An 18,996-nucleotide genomic window follows, 5' to 3' on the forward strand; every position below is an offset into this window, starting at 1 on the left:
GGCAAGTATATATACCACAGTTCTAACCAATTTGGGTCAGGCAGAAACCAGGGAAGAATGGATTGGGCCAGTGCACAATCGCGGGCATCACATTTGAGAGAACATGAGTGGGGGGCATTACCAGAAATTTTCACCCACCGATACTTCCCGAATCCCAACTACTGGCTCCAAGCAAATATCGACTAGTGAGGCTGAGGCCTACCTAGCCAAACAAAATGGTGACTAGATATCTCGCTTGTAGTTGCAGCACACGTCATTAGGTCAATTCTAGTGACTTGTCTCTCAGGTGTGGATGACATGAGCCTGGTGGGCGACGTAAAGAGGAGAATGAGGCTCTGCATGACCTCAGGTCTCGGTGAAGCACCCAATTAGCTTCGAACACGACATCACATATATCGTACACCATGATCACACACAGTATACTGCTGCATGATAGCCTTGTCCTACTTAGAATATTGTATTCACTGTACTGGATGTTGGATTCCTCCGGCATTGAACCAACCAATTGTGCCGAGTTACCCGTACATACAGCTTTCTTGATGTCAAACAGATTAGCCAAAGTAGTCACCAAATGCTTCGGCATCGTTTAGCTTGAAAGGAGGCCGTTGTGAGACAACCAGGTCTGGATCGATAAGAGCCTCGGGAAACTCACCTGGAGCTAGATATATCGGCCCTTGGTTGATCCCTACCTGGAACTCTGAATTTGCGTTGCCGAATGATATAGAGGCCCTAGTCAACACACCATGCATACATTTTGGTTTTTTAACCAAAGAAGGTGAAGGCCTCCCCAGCCCAAAGTACCCTATTTAGTTGTGAGTGAGCTGTCCTTAGCCCCGCCCTCAGGTGACTCTCTATGCGCTAAGTGCCTAAACCCTCCAAAACTTGGAGCCTAGGTGTTGGTAGAGACTTGGTCGGCACAAACCAAAATTATTGAAAGTTCTCCGGCAATGCACAGATGGTGTGATCGAGATCAAATCCATCTGTTTCAGAGACGTCCGCATGTGCGTGTTAGCCAAACGCATCTTCTTGCACAACAGTTGAGCCTTTAGACATGAAGGGGAAGAGCGCTTACGTCAACCCCCCCCCCCCCCCCCCAACACACACACACACACAACTCTTCCCGCCTTTAAGGCTCGGCTGCAAAATACGGTTTCATGACTGGAGGTTCACTTCTGAATCTCATTGAAAGCATGACGGCGAAGACCAAGGGCACAGGGGGTTCTGTTTCCTTAAGTACGATTTTGGTGGCAGGAGAAAGTCGCGGTTCGTCATGTGGTTGTTCGAAATAGCTTCTTCGGGTTCGCTGTTTTGAACCACTGAAAAGTGCTTCATCGATGAAAGTACAGTGAACTGTAAAACAAGAGGGTCCACTCCCGTTCCGCTTTCGCTCTGGTCTTTTGATAGCCTTTCCGTTGTCCAAGTGTGGCTGAGAATAGTTCTGAAACAGTTCAGTCATCAACGCAACACCTTTTGTGCGCACTTATCACCCTGCAAGATATAGGTGACTGACCACTCCAAAGGCTCCAATATCCTCAAGCCTTAAACAACGATGGTACAGCATAACGATAGCGAATCACGTCTCGCTTATAAGCTGGTGGCTCCAAAAGCTAGCCAAAGTTCACGGAGCAATGTATCTGTTCATGGAGACTTAGGATTGCGTTCCAGGAGCTTATGCGTGCCTGGGAGCGCACGGCAGCGTCCCTGTATTCATAGAATAACTCAGGGGCCCGGATGGCCAACATCTCGCCTGCGACCCCGGAAGTCCCCAAAGTCGCGATAGTCACAACCACGACGGCCACCTCTGTGGCCACCGCGGCAGTCACCACGGAAACCACCTCGTCTCCCACGATCAGAAGGGTGAAAGAGGAGCTCCTGGAAATCTCCCCCGCCTCGGCCACGTCCTCCACAACCACCTCGACGGTCCCTAAAGTCTCCGCCACAAGGTCCTAGAACGCGACGGCCATGGCCGCGAGGTTAATCTGACATAACATCAAGCTGATGGAAGCTGGGCGAGGAAGGGGCGAGGACGGGACGAGGAAAAGTCGAGGTGATGTGGTGTAACGTGTGAAAAAGAAGTAGTGAGGCCCGTGAGGAAGCTTGTTCGGCGGCTCCGTTATTGTGGTTTCTATAGCCCATTCAATACTATCCGGAGGAACGAAGCTGCGTGACTTAGGAGAAAACCGTGACTGTCCTACGATGTCCTCCGGAGTAATGCACCGTGCATGGGATGTCTTGAAAGGATGGAAACTTGTGGCCCACCTTGGGATGCACGGGTCCAGGGCAGTTTGTTTTAAGCCTCAGTCCCCCAAGTCGTTGTGTTGTTATTGTTATTCCATAGCGCTAGGTAATAGTAAATTTAGCGCCGAACACGGCAAAACTTATTGCTTTTCCTGTTATAAGGAGTTAAAAAGCTCGCGCGCTCCGTCTCTCCTGTCGTCTTCGGCGTCGTTTCTGAACTATCCTTTTAGCCTTACGGACAGGACAATAGTATGCCCGTAGTAGTGCTACATACTCCCGGCGGTAAGCCCCAAAACAGCGCCAATCTTTCCAGTTGCAAAATCAGCACTCTGAAGGTTCAACGCAACTACTGGTCTATAATTTGACATAAATTAGTCTGTGGTCTATTAATATGCGCGTAGTGATTCTTACCGCCGATTTGAGTAAATAACCCGGTTCGCACTCACAGGTATCGACGCAGAGCTCCGGATCGGGTTGGACACGCTCTGGACCGTCGCAAGTAGGCACAGCGGTGGAACCACATGAATTTTATGCTGAGTTCTATAGGAAGAAGACCGTAAGAAAAGAACTCAAATTCATGATTCAAGGTTGCTTCTTTTTATCACTACTTACGGGCGGGCAGGCCGGGGCTCTGGCATAAACTGCCGAAGTCGCCGCGAGAAGGATCGCAATGAATGTAGACAGGAATTTCATTTTAGCGCCTGTTTGAATTGGTGTGAATGGAATAATGGATGATTTTAACAGATGAAAATTGGAGGGCACGTTATAGTTGTACCGGAGATAATATATCAATTTTGTTTTGTTTTTACAAATGGAATGAATGGAGGCTTATTGCTGTTATGAGGAAAAGTAGCAAGCAGCAGAGTATTAAATAGTAATTATTCGCCGGAGCAAGGCTTACGGTTTTAATTTTTTGATAACTTTCTGGTTGGGGCAAATATATCCTAGCACCATACTCCGTACTTATGGAGCCTTTAGGTAGGTATCTTGTGCTACAGTAGTCGTATATTCATTGACAAGTGTTGCCGATCTATCGATCATACACCCTCTGGCTAGGTGGCGGTCTACAAGTCCCCCGCAAAATACCTAATTAGATAGAGCGGCCACTTCAATATACTTCATTTTATCCCTGAAGGCCATTCGTGGGCCCTGATAAAGCCTACTTTACTGTAGTACAGTACCTAAGTGTACTGAGTGCTACCCCACGCAGTAAGCACCAAAACGGAGCGAAACCCAACTCCAATTGTTTTAGTTGTAATTTGGGCACTCTTCAGGGAGAACGCAACGACCGATCTACAATTTGATTTAAAATTAGTCTGTCTGTTATCCTTTGATATGTGCCCTGTGATTGTTACCGAATTGAGTAAATAGCCCGGTTTGCACTGACAGCCTTCGACACAGACCGCCAGAACAACTTGGTCAGGCGCTGGGTTGTCGCAAGTCGGCACAACGTCGGAGCCACAGAAATTGTATTCTGAGTTCTATGAAAAGAAGAATGTAACCTTAGTAAACGACTTGAATTCATGATTCAAGGTTGCTCGTTTTTCCAATCACCACTTACGAGAGGGCAGTCTTCCTGGGCATAAACGGCCGACGTTGCTGCGAGAAGAATCGCAACAAATTTAGAGAAGTTTTTCATCTTAGCGCTTGTTTGGGTTGGTGTAAGTGATAGATGCTTTTAACAGACGAAAATTGGAGGGCACTTTATAGTTGTACCGGAGATATTTGGGCAATTTTGTTTTGTTTTCACAAATGAAATGCAGGGAGGCTTATTTTTGATGTTATGAGAAACGTGGCAAGTCCAAGAGTATTACATAGATATTCGCCGGAGCACCTGACTCAAGGCTTTGACATTTTGATACTTGACCTTAGGCGAATATATCCGGTAGCACATTATACTTGTGGAACTTTGTCTTGGGCTAGTCGTATGTATATTGACAATAGTGTTGCAGATCTAACGATCATAGGTATACACAAGATTGCTTTTTCCACCTTGGGAAGCCTTGGTCGTGTTGCGACCACCTCGACTACCCTTCCCCGCTCTATCCACCGACAAGGTCACTTTGAACTCTCAAGAGATTTTATCATTTTCGGCCTGTTACCTATATCGCCTTAACTGTTGTACCTTTCTTTGTACTTGTCTTGTGTTCGGACTTACTATGTGGAAGGATGGATAGAAAGATACCTCCATCTCGATCCATTTCATGGAAGAATGTTTTATTATGTATGATATGTACAACCCCACAGCTAAGGATGCATGGCCAAGTTAAACTATACCGCTTAATGGATGACTATTACCCGAACAAATTTTAAACCATAGAATGCCGCTAAACGCCCAAGATAGCTCGTAATGTCAAGAATAGGCACAGAACCGTGCCATAAGTATAAATCCAGGGCTGTCAAATCAACGAGACCCCTCGTTTACCCTGGCAAGAGCCATGGCCAATCTCTTATAATCTTCGAGCAAAACAGTCACGTCTCCAAGACGTAGATCCCGCGCATCCTGTACATCCAGGAACCGTTGAATCGGAGGGTCAATCCTCACAGAAGACACGGCCGATGGAGTCGCGGTGCTATCCGTCGAGGCGGGTGATATCTTCAAGCGGTCCATTGCTGCAGGAGAAATTGCACGAGGACCAGGGGTCTCTGGCGCATTGCGGCCGAAGTTTTTGATCATGCCCGGAATATGGTTGAGGGGGTTAAGCGTGTTGCCAAAGTTTCGCATGGATTCGAGAGGATTGGGACTTGTGGTAGCGGCTGGCGATGGGACGGATTCTTCGCGTGATCCGGCGATGGACTTTTTGCTGCTTGCTTGGGTTCTGGCACTGTCTGTGCTGCGGTCTCGAGGTGTTCTACCTCCGCTGGTAAGGCCTGTGTTCCCTGATATATTGCGTGAAGCATCTTCTTTGGAGAGAGCATTGAGGGAATCGATTTCGTCGGGTGTGAGGTTCTGTTTATTGGCTGGGGGGTTGGCGACTAGTCGGCGAGCTTCGGCTAGGGTCTTTGGGAGGACGGACTCGGTTCCGTCTGCATTGGGTACTGAAGTAGTTTGCAGTTCCTTGAGACGGCCGAAAAGGAAGTTGAAGCTATTGTCCAGAGTTGCTCCAATATTCTTCAGGCCTTGATCTGCGGTGCTGCGGACAGCATCGTTCGCAGCTTCGAGGACCTTGGCTGGGGGTTGGAAGAGATTGCTTAAGCGTCGCTGCTGTGGTGTTGGGGACGGACGAGGGCGAGGCAAAGTAGAAGAGGCCGGCTCTTTGGATTCAGGCTTCGCAATTTCAGGGAATGCAGATACCGCCGTAACTGACGAGGTTGTGGTTTCTGGTTTCGGTCTGAGTGGATCGACTCGTTCTGATGATGGGGTTGGGGCTTCGCTGGGAGTTTTGACAGGGCCCTCTTGCAATTCATCTGCACGTAGGCTAGACAATTCGACGTTTTCCAGGAAGCTGATGGCGGCTTCCAGGTTGGTCAAGCAGTATGCAGTCTCTCCATCAATCTTGTTGGAAGATCTGAATCGTTGCATAAACAGTAAATTGCTGACGATATTGATTCCCTCGGGTGGACAGGTGATAAGACTGTAGATCAGTGTCGGGAGAATCTCATCCGCAGACGAAGAGGATGGAAGAAGTTTTGTAAGAGCATCGACGATAGCCTTGTGGGCAGCGGCTAGATGCTGAAGTTTCCCAAGCGGATACTTCTGGTCGTTCATCTTGGCCAGATACTCCCGAGCTTGAGCCAGGCAGTCGTTGGCCTCTTGTTGTTTCTCGTCCGCAATCGTAGACACATCTATATCAATGCCCAAGTCCTTCAAATCGATGCCCACGAGCAGCAAAGCCGCCGTCTTGGAGCGCAGTTTTTCATCTCGGACATCATCCAAAGTGCTCCTGTGCCTCCAAATTTTGTCGTAAACCATTTCACATACTCGCCGTTCTGCAGCCTCTTCCAATGCTGCCCGTTTATATTCAAGAGCTTTGCGAGCTTTCCGTCTCTCCGCGACTTCCTCCGCAGTCAGCATTTGCCGACCACCACTCCCTTGTCTGAAATCATCCTGGGAACGCTTGCTGGCTAGTACTGAAAGTGCACTCCCTCTCGATTTGATCTGCGGTTGTGGTGGTGGACCACGGTTGATGCGGGATGCGAGTGCCGATATATGGGTAGCAATATGAGACTCGGCACGACTATAGAAGACTTGGAACATGGAGGATATTTTATCGATCGTGGGAGGGGAGTTGTGCACTTTGGCACTCAAAGAGTTGATGAATCTAGAAGATGCTGTTAGTAAGTAAAATGCACATAACACTGGCACGTCGTCGACCTACCGATCCGTCAAGCTGATGAGCTCAATAGGAAGCTCTTCTGAAGGATCCTGCACACTTCGTGAGAGTACGAAACCCTCATCACCCTGGGCATCTCCCCGATTCCCCGAATCCGCAGAGCCTCGTCTTTCAAACAAATCTGGACCAGCTTCCTGTTTCTCGCTATCGGGCGTCAATAACGATACGGCCTCGTTGCTGGCCTGTGCCTGATCGGCCGCCGGCTTGTCCGACATAGAAGGCTGGGCGTCCGAACTTCCCATCCTGGTGAATGAGCGGACTGAACGTAAGTGAGGTTGAGCAAGGCTGTCGTCGGCAGCGGGGCCGGACATCTTTGGTCTAGGGGCGACTTGGCCCTACAGGGCACTGACTCCGCCAGGTCTAGCTGATAGGCTCAGGCAGATCAATGTCCGAGCTCCCCCAATTTCGTTATCCAATCACATCAATCTCGAACATGGATATAGTATGACCAGGAGAGCAACGATCAAGATGATTAGGCGTTAATCGTAGACAAAAACGCATTGGGATGCTTGTCAAGAACTTCCGGCGAAACCGCGTCACAACGATGGCGCGTTAGGGGCTTATCACGTGCGGCTCAACTCCGCACGTCACCCGATAAGGCGTCGATAAGGATTACCTCAGAAAGCTGGATCTGTCATTGATCAACCTTTTGCATTGCTCATCTACGATGGTCGGTGTCAATGATAATGTTAGCGTGGTACTTTCACCCCTTCTTCATGACTAATACCCTCTCCAACCGCCTTCCGAATAGGGATTAGGGCAATACCATATGTTTCAAACCCTTCCACCTAGCCACCTAGCCACCTACCTTCCTACCTACCTACCTACCTACCTACCTACCTACCATGGAGACTAATCACGAAAGATCCGATCATACCCCCCCAGGCCCCCCAGGCCCCTCATACCCCTAGCCATAAAGCTAGTCGTGATCAGCGCATCGCAGCGCGTACACTGCGCGCTCAGGGGCTTACCTATAGCCAAATTGCATCAAAACTGGGCATTACCCAGCGTCAGGTCCAAAAGGCTTGCACTGATGAGAGGCCTACACCACGTAAGGCCCCTGGCCGAGGTCGAAAGCTATCAGAAGAACAGCTTGATGAGATAATCGAGTTTATCTCATCTTCGAAAGAGACACGACGGATGCCGTACTCTAGGGTTATAGAAGAACTACAACTCCCTATTAGTTCTGTCACCTTACGAAGGGCCTTAGCTAGACGTGGATATCATCGATGTAAGGCCCTTCGAAAGCCTCCGTTGTCCGACCGTACACGAGCACTGCGTCTAATCTGGGCGCTAGAGCACGTTAATTGGACGCGTGAGCAGTGGGAAAAGATATTATGGACTGATGAGACCTGGGTTACATCGGTCTATCATCGACGGATCTATGTTACGCGTCGGGCTGGTGAGGAATTTGATGATACTTGTGTACGAGAGCGAATTTCTCGTGCACCTGGCTGGATGTTTTGGGGCTCATTCTATAATAATAAGAAAGGCCCTTGTCTATTTTGGGAGAAGGAATGGGGCACTATTACTGCTGCTCGATATACAGAGCGAATTGTGCCTCTTATCGACGGTATGGTTTCGCTGGCTCGCAATCATTTAGATCAACATCTAATTGTAATGCAAGACGGCGCACCATCTCATCGAAATCTCTTAACTATTGAGGAGCTTCACGATCGTGGGATATACCCTATCGACTGGCCACCGTATTCGCCAGATCTTAATCCAATTGAGAAGGTTTGGGATTGGATAAAAGATTGGATCGGTGATCGATATTTGAAAGACTATGATCGTAAGCTATCTTATGATCAGCTACGCGAGGCTGTGCGAGCTGCTTGGGATGCGATTCCTACAAGCTTTTTAGACCAGCAGATTGATCTGATGCAGAAGCGCTGCCAGGCTGTTATCGACGCGCAGGGGGGTCATACACCTTACTAGGCGGTAATATATTGTATTATAGTGGTTTAATTACGTGAAGTCGTAATAAAAGGGTGGCAGAATATTAGTCATGAAGTAGGGGTGGAAGTACCACGCTAACATTATCATTGACACCGACCATCGTACATGATCTTGAACAACATCTACACTCGGAAACAATCAGATCATAAGTCATTGTTATTTGTATACATGCTGACAATATTGGTATACAGTAATCGCTCCAAGAGCAAGCATCATCTACAGACGAGCAGATGGGGCAACATTGGCCTCGGTGGCGGCCTCAATACGGGCACCAAGGTCCTTGTTGACACGTCGGAACATGCCATAAGTCGCCTTGCGAACTCGCTCATGAGCCCCGCACAGATGGCCAGAGATGTTCTTCACAAAATTCTCCTGCTGACCCGGCTGGCGACCAAGCACCTCCCAAAGACCATTGGCCTGCACAAAGTCCTCATCGGTGACAGGGATCTGCTCCGCAACGGCGGCACCAGTCCACTTCTCATGCTCCTGGCTAGCCTTGACAGGCTTGTACGCCAGGGGTCGGAAGGTAGAAGGGTAGTTGGGGTTGGCGCCGTAGTTACCGTTCACATTCATGGCGCCATCACGGTGCCACGGGCTGAATGAACGCAGCGGGCAGTTGACGGGGATCTGCTCGTAGTTGCCGCCGAGACGGTGGCGGTGGGTATCAGGGTAGGAGAACAGACGGGATTGCAGGACGGGATCAGCTGAGGGCTCGACACCCGGGACCATGTGGGAGGGTGAGAAAGCTGCTTGCTCGATCTCGGCGAAGTAGTTCTCCGGGTTCTTGTTCAGTGTGAAGCGACCGAAGCGTCGCAGGGGTACTTCGCTCTGTGGCCACACCTTGGTCAGGTCGAAGACGTTCCATCGGAACTTTTCGGCCTGCTCTGGGGAAAGGACTTGCACGTAGCAGGTCCAGGAGGGGTTCTCGCCACGCTTGATAGCCTCGAACAGGTCCTGTGTGTGCCAGTCCGGGTTCTCGGCGGACAGCTTGGTGGCCTCTTCATTGGTGAAGGTCTTGTTGCCCTGGTCGGTCTTGCAGTGGATCTGCACATAGTTGAAGGTCCCGTCGGCCTTGATCCACTTATAGGTGTGTCCAGAGTAGCCGTTCATGTGGCGGTAGGAGTATGGTGTCCCACGGTCGCTGAACAGGTGCATCACCTGGTGGACGGCCTCCTGGTGAGTGGAGAGGTAATCCCAAAACATGGTAGCATCCTTCAGATTGGTTTGCGGGTTGCGCTTCTGAGTGTGGATGAAGACGGGGAACTTGGCTGGGTCACGCAGGAAGAAGACGGGGGTATTGTTAAACACCCAGTCCCAGTTCCCCTCTTCGGTGTAGAACTTCATGGCGAAGCCGCGAGGATCGCGGGCACTGTCTGGCGAGCCCTTCTCGCCACCGACGGTCGAGAAGCGGGTCAACATCTTGGTCTTCTTGCCAACGCCCTTGAGCATGTCGATGATGGTCTGCGAGAAGCTATGTTAACTGACTTTTTTCTACTGTACCCAGCAGGTTGATACTGACAATATCGCTGATATCGTCGGTAACCTCAAACTCGCCGTAGGCGCCAGCGCCCTTGGCATGAACCACCCGCTCTGGGATGCGTTCGCGGTCAAAATGCGCCAACAGGTCGATCAGATGGAAATCCTGCAGCAGCAGAGGGCCGTTGGAGCCCACACGCTGGGCGGCCTGGGGGTCCATGACCTATACGATGAAGTATTCGCATTAGATTCGGGGATTGGAAAGAGAAGAAGCGAGGAACGGTACCGGGCAGCCATTGGAGGCTGTGTAGACCGGAGTCTCGTTATAGCGATAGGTCTCTATAGAGAAAGTCTTTAGTGACAAGTCTGTTTGAGGGCTGGTTGGAGCATTGACGTACTAGGCTGGTCGTCGTTACCCATGGCGGCGGAGGACTATGACGATAGGTAGAGATGGCTGTTGGAACGAGGAGAAATTGCGGGGGTTGTAGGGATTCGTTATATAGCCACTGCGAAGCAATGGCCGCGGTGGGGTGTTTCATGAGGGAAAAAACCACCCATGAAGGCATGAGACCCACACGATGGGATTTGAGATGGAGTCATGTTTAAGCCATTGGCTATGCAACGACCCGGTATTTTCCTTTTCAGTTTCTACAGAGGGTAACTATGCTAGCTGACAAGATCAAATCTTACGTTCCATCCTAATTTCCTGTTGTATACTTTGCAGCTAAACCACATCTTCTTAGACTAGGACAGCTCCACACCCAATCAGGACCGACTCGATGTCAGCGCACTGAACTTCCGTGGAGCTCTCCGAAGAACTTTCTCAAAGCCATACCGGGGTAAGTCTCCAGTATTAATCAGTCGACGCAATCTGGACCGCAGGATTAAAAAGTATCAAACACCGTCCCAAATCCCGGAACTTTGAGGCTTTCGGGGACTCGTTGACTTGTTTCGGGTAGGAGAAACGGTTAAGCTATACCAATGCAGAAGGTCTATCCGAGGAATCAAGATTGGCTGGCCAGAGCCATAACAGTCGTGATTTAATATTTCCTTGGGAACCTGAACCCTTTGAAGTCTTGAAATTGATAATGAAGACCTGAAAAGATTCTTTGATTCACTGCGACGTCTAATAGTATGCGTATCTATTGTCTATCGCACCAAAATGCCTGGACCCCACTACAGCTTCGCGCCGCCTGCGGAAAGCTCCGGCCTCCGGAAGGCTGTGCGGGATCCCGCCGATCGGAATTGGCCTGTAACCTGCAGTTTTCCGAGTCGGCATCTTGTTCAGATTCGATTAGTGGTTCGAGATGTCAATAAGGTCTTGAGATATGTTCGATCTGCCCAGTTATCGGATTCAATTGTCATCGGTAGCCTCTTAGGTGACTAAGTGGCCGTCCTCGAATTTCACTTGGGCTCTGCGGGGAATACTGTTATGACAGGATGAAACTACTCAACTCATGAGACTTTGAAAACAGATCAGACCAATCAAAACAGTCAAATTGAATAAAAAATTAGTATCTATATCAATTGACAAATACCCACGAGTATCTAAGTGTGATACATTGATACACTCTCGTCACAGCGCAACGTAAACCTAGTGGCCATTACCCTCAACAATGACCACAACCTTAATCTACTTTATCTTTCTCCCACTCATCCTCAATCCTCCTAGGCCACTCACGACCAAAGCCCTGATTGACCGATTGCCCAAGGCCCTTGGTCGCACTCCCAAGGCCTTGAGCAGCGCCAGTTGCCGTCTGGCCTACCCCTTCAGCCGCGCCACCAATGGTGGCACCAAGGCCACTCACGACGTTACCAACTGTACGGGTAGACCCTTGAAATGTTTTGCCTACGGTCTCGGTGAGACCGCCTTTGACGGTGTCTAGATGTATTTGGCGAATTAGCTTGGAGAGCTTAATGGGCGGAGTAACGCGGAAATATGTAGAAAGTGGTTAATCGCAAAAGTAATTGGAGGGACCGGCTCTTAGGAAAATCACTTGGGGACCATAGGCCTTGAAGATGCAAGAAGGTATTTTCTCCGTACTTACGATTGTCATTTTGATCCGCACTGGAAGACATGCCTGATGGAGTTGATGATGGCCGTGGGGAAGTGGGGAAGGAGAACGGCGTTTCTTCAAGGTTGATTAAGATTGAACTGAAATCCACACAAGTATAAGAATTTTCCTTTGAACAATGATCATAACCATGCTCTCCGCTCGCATATGATATCATTTTGCCTCTTGGCCACCACCGCAGGCTCGAGACAACATTCTGTGATAATTTGCCTCTCACTTTTCCTGACATAATTGAAATCGACCAGTACCTTGTAAGCTCTTTACATAGCTGATTTTTTGTCTAGAAAGATAATAAAAGGTCATGAATCATAGTGTAACTCTAGTCTATAAACATTGCAAAGCCACAGGTTAATGCAGAACGGATCATCATTTCGACACTCCAAACTCCTTGAGGGTACCTGTCGGACCCGTACGTATCCATTCATCCATCTCCTCTTTCGTAGCAACAGCGATATACCCCAACATTCCCAGGGCATTAGCAGCCACAGCTTTATTAATCGCAGCCCGTCGCCTGGGCACAACGATCATCCACCGCTGGGTCATAATCATATTATGCGGACACGCGGCGCCAGGCAGAGAAGCATGGGCGTTTTCAGACAACCCTCCGCCGACCTCGGTAGCTTGGCTAAGAAGCTTATTGTAAACATCCGTTAGGTGTTGCAATGACACATCGCCAGTGTCAAACCGATGATAGAACCATTGGAATGGAACCTCAGGCTCGGATATCTCTCCATCAGAATCGAGGAAAGACGCGAAAGTTGCTCCAGGCATCGGGATCAATTGCATATGCTTGTGCAGTCGACTGCAACCCCCATCTTGACCGCAATTAAAAAAGGCAAGATAGTCGGTGCTCATGGTGGAGAGAATAGACCAGATCGCTTGGAGATCAGTGTCGTTCAAAGATTCGTATTGTCGTCGGTAGCCGTCAGAGGTCAGGAGAAGAAAATGTGGTTTTGCCCAGCAGAACTTGTTCGCTATGAGGAGGTGGGCGTTGCCGATTTCTCCAATCTCAAAACCTGTGGTACTGATATCGCTGCCATCACGTCGCTCATCGTTGGTTGAATGGGGCGTTTGTAAGTTTGGCTTTTTGGCCAGAGCAGAAGTCAGACAGAATTGGAACTGTAGTGACAGAGTTAGAATATCGTAATTGTAGAATAGGGAGGGTCATCGGATGCGTACTTGAAGTCCTCCATCGTTGTGCTCGATTATCTGTTGATTCTCGTCATAGAGAGCAAGGCCGGACTGTTGAAGCCTGTTGAACTTGGATAGTATGAACGATTCTTCCATAGCTGAACGGGGGCAAGATCAACCCCGTCCCATCGGTTGGCTTGATAGTTTCAGAGGTCAATTGTGCCGGAACGTGGATCGATTTTCGAGTTGGCAGAGAGTATGCCAAGCGGTGAGGAATGCCTGTTCAGGAACTCAGGAACCAGGTTGGTTAGGAATTCCCGAGTGGGGGCCTCCTGCCCGGATTGCTCAAAACCTTAAGTAAGCACGTGCCATTCATCGATCGTGGACTTATATTAGTTCTCATGGCAGGTCTAATAGGTAGCATGTCATAACTTATTCTTAAAGATGACGAAGAGAGAGAAAGTGAAACATAGTCAGAAAATTAAAGATGTTGTTGAGGAAGCGCGAGTAATTCGGCGGTCCTGTTAACTGAATAACCTTGGACTAACAAGTCATCTTGATAAATAGCCCTTCCATCATCCATGCAATTATTACGGGCGGCACTGCCGTAACTTTAAATCACTCTAGATTCATGGCTAAGCATTAGTTGAGACAGTTTGTCTATCGCGACCTTGGTGAGAATACAAGTTAGAAAATGAAACCATGTTCTGAACCATGCTAGACCTGAAAAAGAATGTCCGGGGTTGGCCCAGTAAACTTTGTAACAGAATTCTGGATTTGAACACACTTAAGCCACGATGACTCCTCGTGAATCATACTGGCTCCGCCACAACCTTTTTAGCGGCTTCATCTTGGTGATAACGGGAACCAGATTTGGTCTAGTGCGCAAAAGGAAGTTACATTGGGGACACTTTGCTCACTCACTCTATGTAATCCGGGTCTACTATAATTAATGCATCATGGTTTTCTTGATTCTTCTCTGATAGCTAAGTCTAAAACCAAAACACAGAACTAGTCCATGATGACGTTGATCGAGACATCTACACTCCATTCTGAACGGGTATTCCCAACCACGAAGCCAATCGAGCATGCGGTGCCACTCTCCCTCTTGGATGCTACTACAGCAGACTTTGCTTGTACATGTCCGATCTGGCTTTTCGAGCGACCCGACAAAGCTGATGACGAATTCGATTTGGCAGAGCATTTTCGCCGGTCTCTGCGCATCACACTTGACGCCTATCCTCACTGGGCTGGGCAACTAAAGAGTATATCTACTTTGGATCCGACCGAGTTGAAACCGGAAGAGCTTCGCTTTCCTATTCATGCACGTCGCTTTGGTCGAATTTACTCGCATTATGGTACATCGGAAGATCCTGGAATCGAGTTCGTGACTGCGACATCCAACGATACTCTCGAAACGCTGTCTCCAGCATCACGGACGACAGAATACCCTATATTTGACCGTGGAAAGACATCACTTAACGGACTTGTTCCTTCTCTACGTCTAGCCAACTCTCTGGGGCCTAATGTCGTCAACGAAGCCGGCATCTTACCACCCATCATGGCGATCCAGCTGACGACACTGGCTTGTGGTGGCTTTGCGTTGGCAACTAAGAATCTGCATCCTTTGGCTGATATCCAGTCCGTCATTTACTTTGTCAAAGATTGGACAAAAATCAGTCAATGGGTCCTTTCAGGGTCGTCGTTTCCCAAGCCGCAGTTGAATCCACTATTTGACCCGGCACGCCTGGACTCAATGGCCGCGGGGGACATCAATCATACACATCCCGATCCAGCCACTATTGCCAAAGCTCTGAATCTGCCTATGCACCGGTATGACTGGTGGTCCACGCCAGCTCTATGTCCCTGGCCTCAGGAAATTCCCGAGCCATTCCGAAACCAGGAGCACACGCCGGTCGGTCCGGACATGCCCTGGTCAGAATGGGACTTCAAGGCCCCTGTTTCCCATTATCTGGTTCATCTGAATCGTAGCCAGGTGGACCAGATCTATGAAGCTACTATCAAAAGAACCTGTAACGACTCTAGCGACAGTCGAATCAGTCGTCACGATGCCGTCCTAGCTCATATTTGGTCCTGTATCACTCGAGCCCGTCAACTAGGAGAAGATACCGGCCTGGTCCATTGCGACCTCGCCTACGGAACACGCCCCGTCCTTGGCCTTGGAGAAAACTTCATTGGCTCACCATCCTTGATGATGAATATCGAGATGACGGGCGTGGAAATGACTTCTCCTAATATCCCAGAGCAGCAGCGGAGGCTCTCGATCGCGCGACGCATTCGCGATACTGTCAACCGAATCGGTGACAAGGCCGCTCTTGGTGCGCATTTGCATAGTTTGGCGTATGAGAAGACGCCGCAACGAATTTGGCAGGGTTTTCTCGGTCGGCGCCATCTTATTGTGACTACGTGGGCTCGTGCGGGTTTGTATGAGATTGATTTTGGGTTGAGCTCGTATCCTGGTATTCGGTATGCCGAGGGTGTGTTGCCGACGCTGGATGGGGATGTGTTGATTAAGGATGCACCGCCATCAGGAGATCAAGATGGATCGTCGGATGCGAAGAGCTGGATTGATTATGGGGTGGATGTATCGCTTCATCTTCGGACGGAGGATATGGAGCGGCTGATTCGGGATCCGTTGTTTCTTCCATGAGACCAGAGTTGTTGAAATATGTCAAATGGAGGATAGAATAGGATAGAGCATTCAGCAGTGGGATACGACGACCATGATAATGATAGATAGAGATTAATCTTTGTGGATTCATGTAACCAAGGCATCGAACCTTCCATAAAGTTAAAATGGTCGGGATGGCAGATGGATGCAACTCTAGAAAGAGCCGAAAGTCGATCTCGGACCAAATCCGGTGCGGTTCACCCGTGCGCCACATTCCGGATGCAAGGCGACGTCGGAGAATAAACTTGACAGGTACATGGTTGAGTATAGGAGTGTTATAGAAAGAAGAAGGCATCTAATTTTAGTTATTTCATTGAAGTAATTGAATTCTTATTCTATACAGGCATAAAAGAAGTAAAAAACCATTCTACTCCGGGGGCGATGATCACGGCATTTACCCCGGGCCCCTCGCCAAGCATCAGCCCGCGAAAATTTGCAGTCCGAGGCATCGAGCCCACGTTCCCCGCAAAGTCCAGCGCTGCTCGCTCCTCATTTTGTCTAGTCTCTTCGAAAATCCTGTCCTTTTTTCACCAATCCCACCACGTTACACTTGGCTCGTTGCCCCAGAGAAGGTGTCACACCCCCTGAAGTGCGATCGTGTGCGATGTTCCCCCAGGTGTGGGTACTTGATATTTTTTCCTCTTAAACCTCCGCACGTCTCCGAGCCTTGAAATCTTGAACGTCTTCCTTCCACCCAGTTCCAAACCGACGGCACTCCCCCCCACCCTCCCCTTTTCTTTGTCGAGCCTCCGATCTTGTCTTACACCAAGGACCATCCACGCGACGCTAGCATGGCGGAATCCAAGGTGCAAGACACCATTGCGCCGGCGGAGGTGGCCCCGCGATACCCCTCAGATGGCCAGGAGGGCCATGAGGGCTGGACCTCTGATTCCTCGATGAAGACGATTATTCAGAATGCAAAGGCGGCGACGGAAAAGGAGCAGAGTATGAGTTTGCTGCAGGGGATTAAGCTGTATCCGAAGGCGGTTATGTGGAGTGTGATTATCTCGACTTGCATTGCGATGGAGGGATACGATATCAGTTTGGTGAACAATTTCTATGCTTTTGATCAGTTCAATCGCAAGTATGGTGAACAGTTGCCGGATGGTAAATATCAAGTACCGGCTAGGGTAAGTTTATGAGTGCCTGCCTTTTGAAATGCCTCGGAGAGTTACTGACAGATCATGGTTTAGTGGCAATCGGGTTTGAGTAACGGTGCCTACGTCGGCGAGATTATTGGTCTATTTATCAACGGTTGGGCCTCGGAGCGTTTTGGATACCGGTATACGATTATGGCCTGTCTTGTTCTGGTCAGCGCATGGACGGCGATCTTCTTCACAGCCAAGAATGTCCAGTCTCTCCTCGCGGCGGAGATTCTGTGTGGTGTTCCCTGGGGTGTATTCCAGACCTTGACGATTACTTACGCCTCCGAGGTGTGCCCCGTCGCACTTCGTGGATACTTGACCACCTATGTCAACTTCTGCTGGGGTCTTGGCCAGCTCATTGGAATTGGTGTGATCAAGGGAATGCTCAATCGGGATGACCAATGGGCCTACCGAATTCCATATGGTTTGCAGTGGATGTGGCCTCTACCTCTGTTCATTGGCATTTTCCTTGCCCCCGAGTCCCCTTGGTGGCTGGTCCGACGAGGCCGCACTAAGGATGCCAAGCAGGCTCTGGAGCGATTGACCAGCAAGGACCGCGATACGGACTTTGATGCCGACGAGACAATCTCTATGATGGTGCATACCACGGCCCTGGAGGCTAAGATCACCAAGGGTGCCAGCTATCTTGATTGCTTCAAGGGGACTGATTTGCGCCGAACGGAGATTGTCTGCATGGTCTGGGCCATTCAGAACCTGAGTGGAAACTCGTTCTCAAACTATTCCACCTACTTCCTGGAACAGGCCGGTCTTGACTCGTCTAACGCCTATAATTTCGCTATGGGTCAGTACGGCATCAACATGGTCGGTGTCTTTGGAGCGTGGTTCCTGATGACCCTGGGAATCGGTCGTCGCACTCTGTGTCTATACGGTCTATGTGGACTGTGCGCTATGCTTCTGGTCATGGGATTCCTCGGCCTCGTGCCAGACTCTCACCGCGATCAAGCGTCTATGGCCACCGGCGCGCTCATGCTTGTCTGGGCCCTCTTCTACCAGCTCACTGTCGGTACTGTCTGCTACTCACTAGTAGCCGAGCTCTCCACCCGACGATTGCAAATCAAGACGGTCGTTCTCGGCCGCTGCTTGTATAACGTTGTCGGCATTATCTGCGGTGTCCTCACCCCCTATATGCTGAACCCCGGCGAGTGGGACTGGGGCAACTACGCCGGTTTCTTCTGGGGCGGCATCTGCTTCTTATGTATTATTTACACTTACTTCCGTGTCCCGGAGCCCCGTGGTCGCTCTTTCGCTGAGTTGGATATGCTCTTTGAGCGTGGTGTGAGCGCTCGCAACTTTGCCACCACCGAGGTCAACGTGTTTGATGAGTCTATTGAAGGCCGCGTCGTTGATGATTACCGGGCGCAGAAGAATGCTACGAATGACCCCAGCCAGGTCGAGAAAGACGCTGGCATTGCATGAATGATGTTGATGCCATGTAATAATTTCTCATGTCTATGATGACCCCTCCACCGTGTGTCCAGCCGGGCAGTCTAGCTGTCTATGCGGTCTGTTCTTGTTGTTTGCATTTGCATGTCAGGATGTATATAATCATAACTCTGTATCTACACTTAATAAACACTAATCAAAATTTCGAGACCCTTTGAATTGAATTATATTCCGTTAATAATGAAATCCAGCCACATTTCTCCCCTCCCCCCACTATGACTACTATGACATTGTCTGGCGGCGTGCCTGTAAGTGCGGTAGCCCCTACGATCCACGGTTGACAGCCGTTAGTGTGAGTGTCCACCAGCTAAGCCGCTGTCAGTGCGAAGCTGGCCCTTTCCAGGTTTTCCCTCTTATCTCGCTGTCTGGGGCAAGACCCTTGTCAGGAGACAGCAGACAAAAATCATCCAAGAGACCTTCTCCCCCTTACCGACTCGTATCTGTCCTTTCACCTTTTCATCCTTCTGCGACGCGGGGTAGTG

At 49.6% G+C, this 18,996-nt stretch overlaps 7 protein-coding genes across 7 annotated transcripts; 2 read left to right on the forward strand and 5 right to left on the reverse strand.

The window, feature by feature from the left end:
- Nucleotides 1-1,607: 1,607 nt before the first annotated feature.
- N7473_005813 (uncharacterized protein) lies at nucleotides 1,608-2,931 on the reverse strand (the record flags this gene model as incomplete). Its single annotated transcript, XM_057151753.1, has 4 exons — nucleotides 1,608-1,924; nucleotides 2,513-2,592; nucleotides 2,650-2,723; nucleotides 2,851-2,931. The coding sequence occupies 4 exons, from the start codon at nucleotides 2,929-2,931 to the stop codon at nucleotides 1,608-1,610; spliced, it is 552 nt and encodes a 183-aa protein (XP_057009558.1).
- Nucleotides 2,932-4,462: 1,531 nt separating this feature from the next.
- N7473_005814 (VPS9 domain-containing protein) lies at nucleotides 4,463-7,069 on the reverse strand. Its single transcript, XM_057151754.1, has 2 exons — nucleotides 6,558-7,069; nucleotides 4,463-6,500 (listed from the first exon to the last, which is right to left on the reverse strand). Exons 1-2 carry the CDS (start codon nucleotides 6,881-6,883, stop codon nucleotides 4,643-4,645), a joined length of 2,184 nt encoding a protein of 727 aa, XP_057009559.1. The 5' UTR covers nucleotides 6,884-7,069; the 3' UTR covers nucleotides 4,463-4,642.
- Nucleotides 7,070-8,747: 1,678 nt separating this feature from the next.
- On the reverse strand, nucleotides 8,748-10,427 carry fgaCat (catalase easC; the record flags this gene model as incomplete). The annotated part of the gene is made up of 4 exons (XM_057151755.1): nucleotides 8,748-9,992; nucleotides 10,051-10,230; nucleotides 10,294-10,346; nucleotides 10,406-10,427. 4 exons carry the CDS (start codon nucleotides 10,425-10,427, stop codon nucleotides 8,748-8,750), a joined length of 1,500 nt encoding a protein of 499 aa, XP_057009560.1.
- Nucleotides 10,428-11,635: 1,208 nt separating this feature from the next.
- On the reverse strand, nucleotides 11,636-12,086 carry N7473_005816 (uncharacterized protein; the record flags this gene model as incomplete). Its single annotated transcript, XM_057151756.1, has 2 exons — nucleotides 11,636-11,889; nucleotides 12,056-12,086. 2 exons carry the CDS (start codon nucleotides 12,084-12,086, stop codon nucleotides 11,636-11,638), a joined length of 285 nt encoding a protein of 94 aa, XP_057009561.1.
- A 320-nt stretch (nucleotides 12,087-12,406) lies between these two features.
- Nucleotides 12,407-13,464, reverse strand: N7473_005817 (uncharacterized protein). The gene is made up of 2 exons (XM_057151757.1): nucleotides 13,262-13,464; nucleotides 12,407-13,201 (listed from the first exon to the last, which is right to left on the reverse strand). Exons 1-2 carry the CDS (start codon nucleotides 13,367-13,369, stop codon nucleotides 12,449-12,451), a joined length of 861 nt encoding a protein of 286 aa, XP_057009562.1. The 5' UTR covers nucleotides 13,370-13,464; the 3' UTR covers nucleotides 12,407-12,448.
- A 767-nt stretch (nucleotides 13,465-14,231) lies between these two features.
- On the forward strand, nucleotides 14,232-15,884 carry N7473_005818 (transferase family protein; the record flags this gene model as incomplete). The annotated part of the gene is made up of 1 exon (XM_057151758.1): nucleotides 14,232-15,884. The coding sequence occupies one exon, from the start codon at nucleotides 14,232-14,234 to the stop codon at nucleotides 15,882-15,884; it is 1,653 nt and encodes a 550-aa protein (XP_057009563.1).
- Nucleotides 15,885-16,413: 529 nt separating this feature from the next.
- N7473_005819 (putative MFS alpha-glucoside transporter) lies at nucleotides 16,414-18,487 on the forward strand (the record flags this gene model as incomplete). Its single annotated transcript, XM_057151759.1, has 2 exons — nucleotides 16,414-17,035; nucleotides 17,099-18,487. The coding sequence occupies exons 1-2, from the start codon at nucleotides 16,697-16,699 to the stop codon at nucleotides 18,485-18,487; spliced, it is 1,728 nt and encodes a 575-aa protein (XP_057009564.1). The 5' UTR covers nucleotides 16,414-16,696.
- Nucleotides 18,488-18,996: the final 509 nt, after the last annotated feature.

Source organism: Penicillium subrubescens (assembly GCF_028828155.1).
Source record: "Penicillium subrubescens strain IBT 31985 chromosome Unknown utg000004l_segment0_segment0, whole genome shotgun sequence".
In the NCBI taxonomy this organism is placed as follows: domain Eukaryota; kingdom Fungi; phylum Ascomycota; class Eurotiomycetes; order Eurotiales; family Aspergillaceae; genus Penicillium; species Penicillium subrubescens.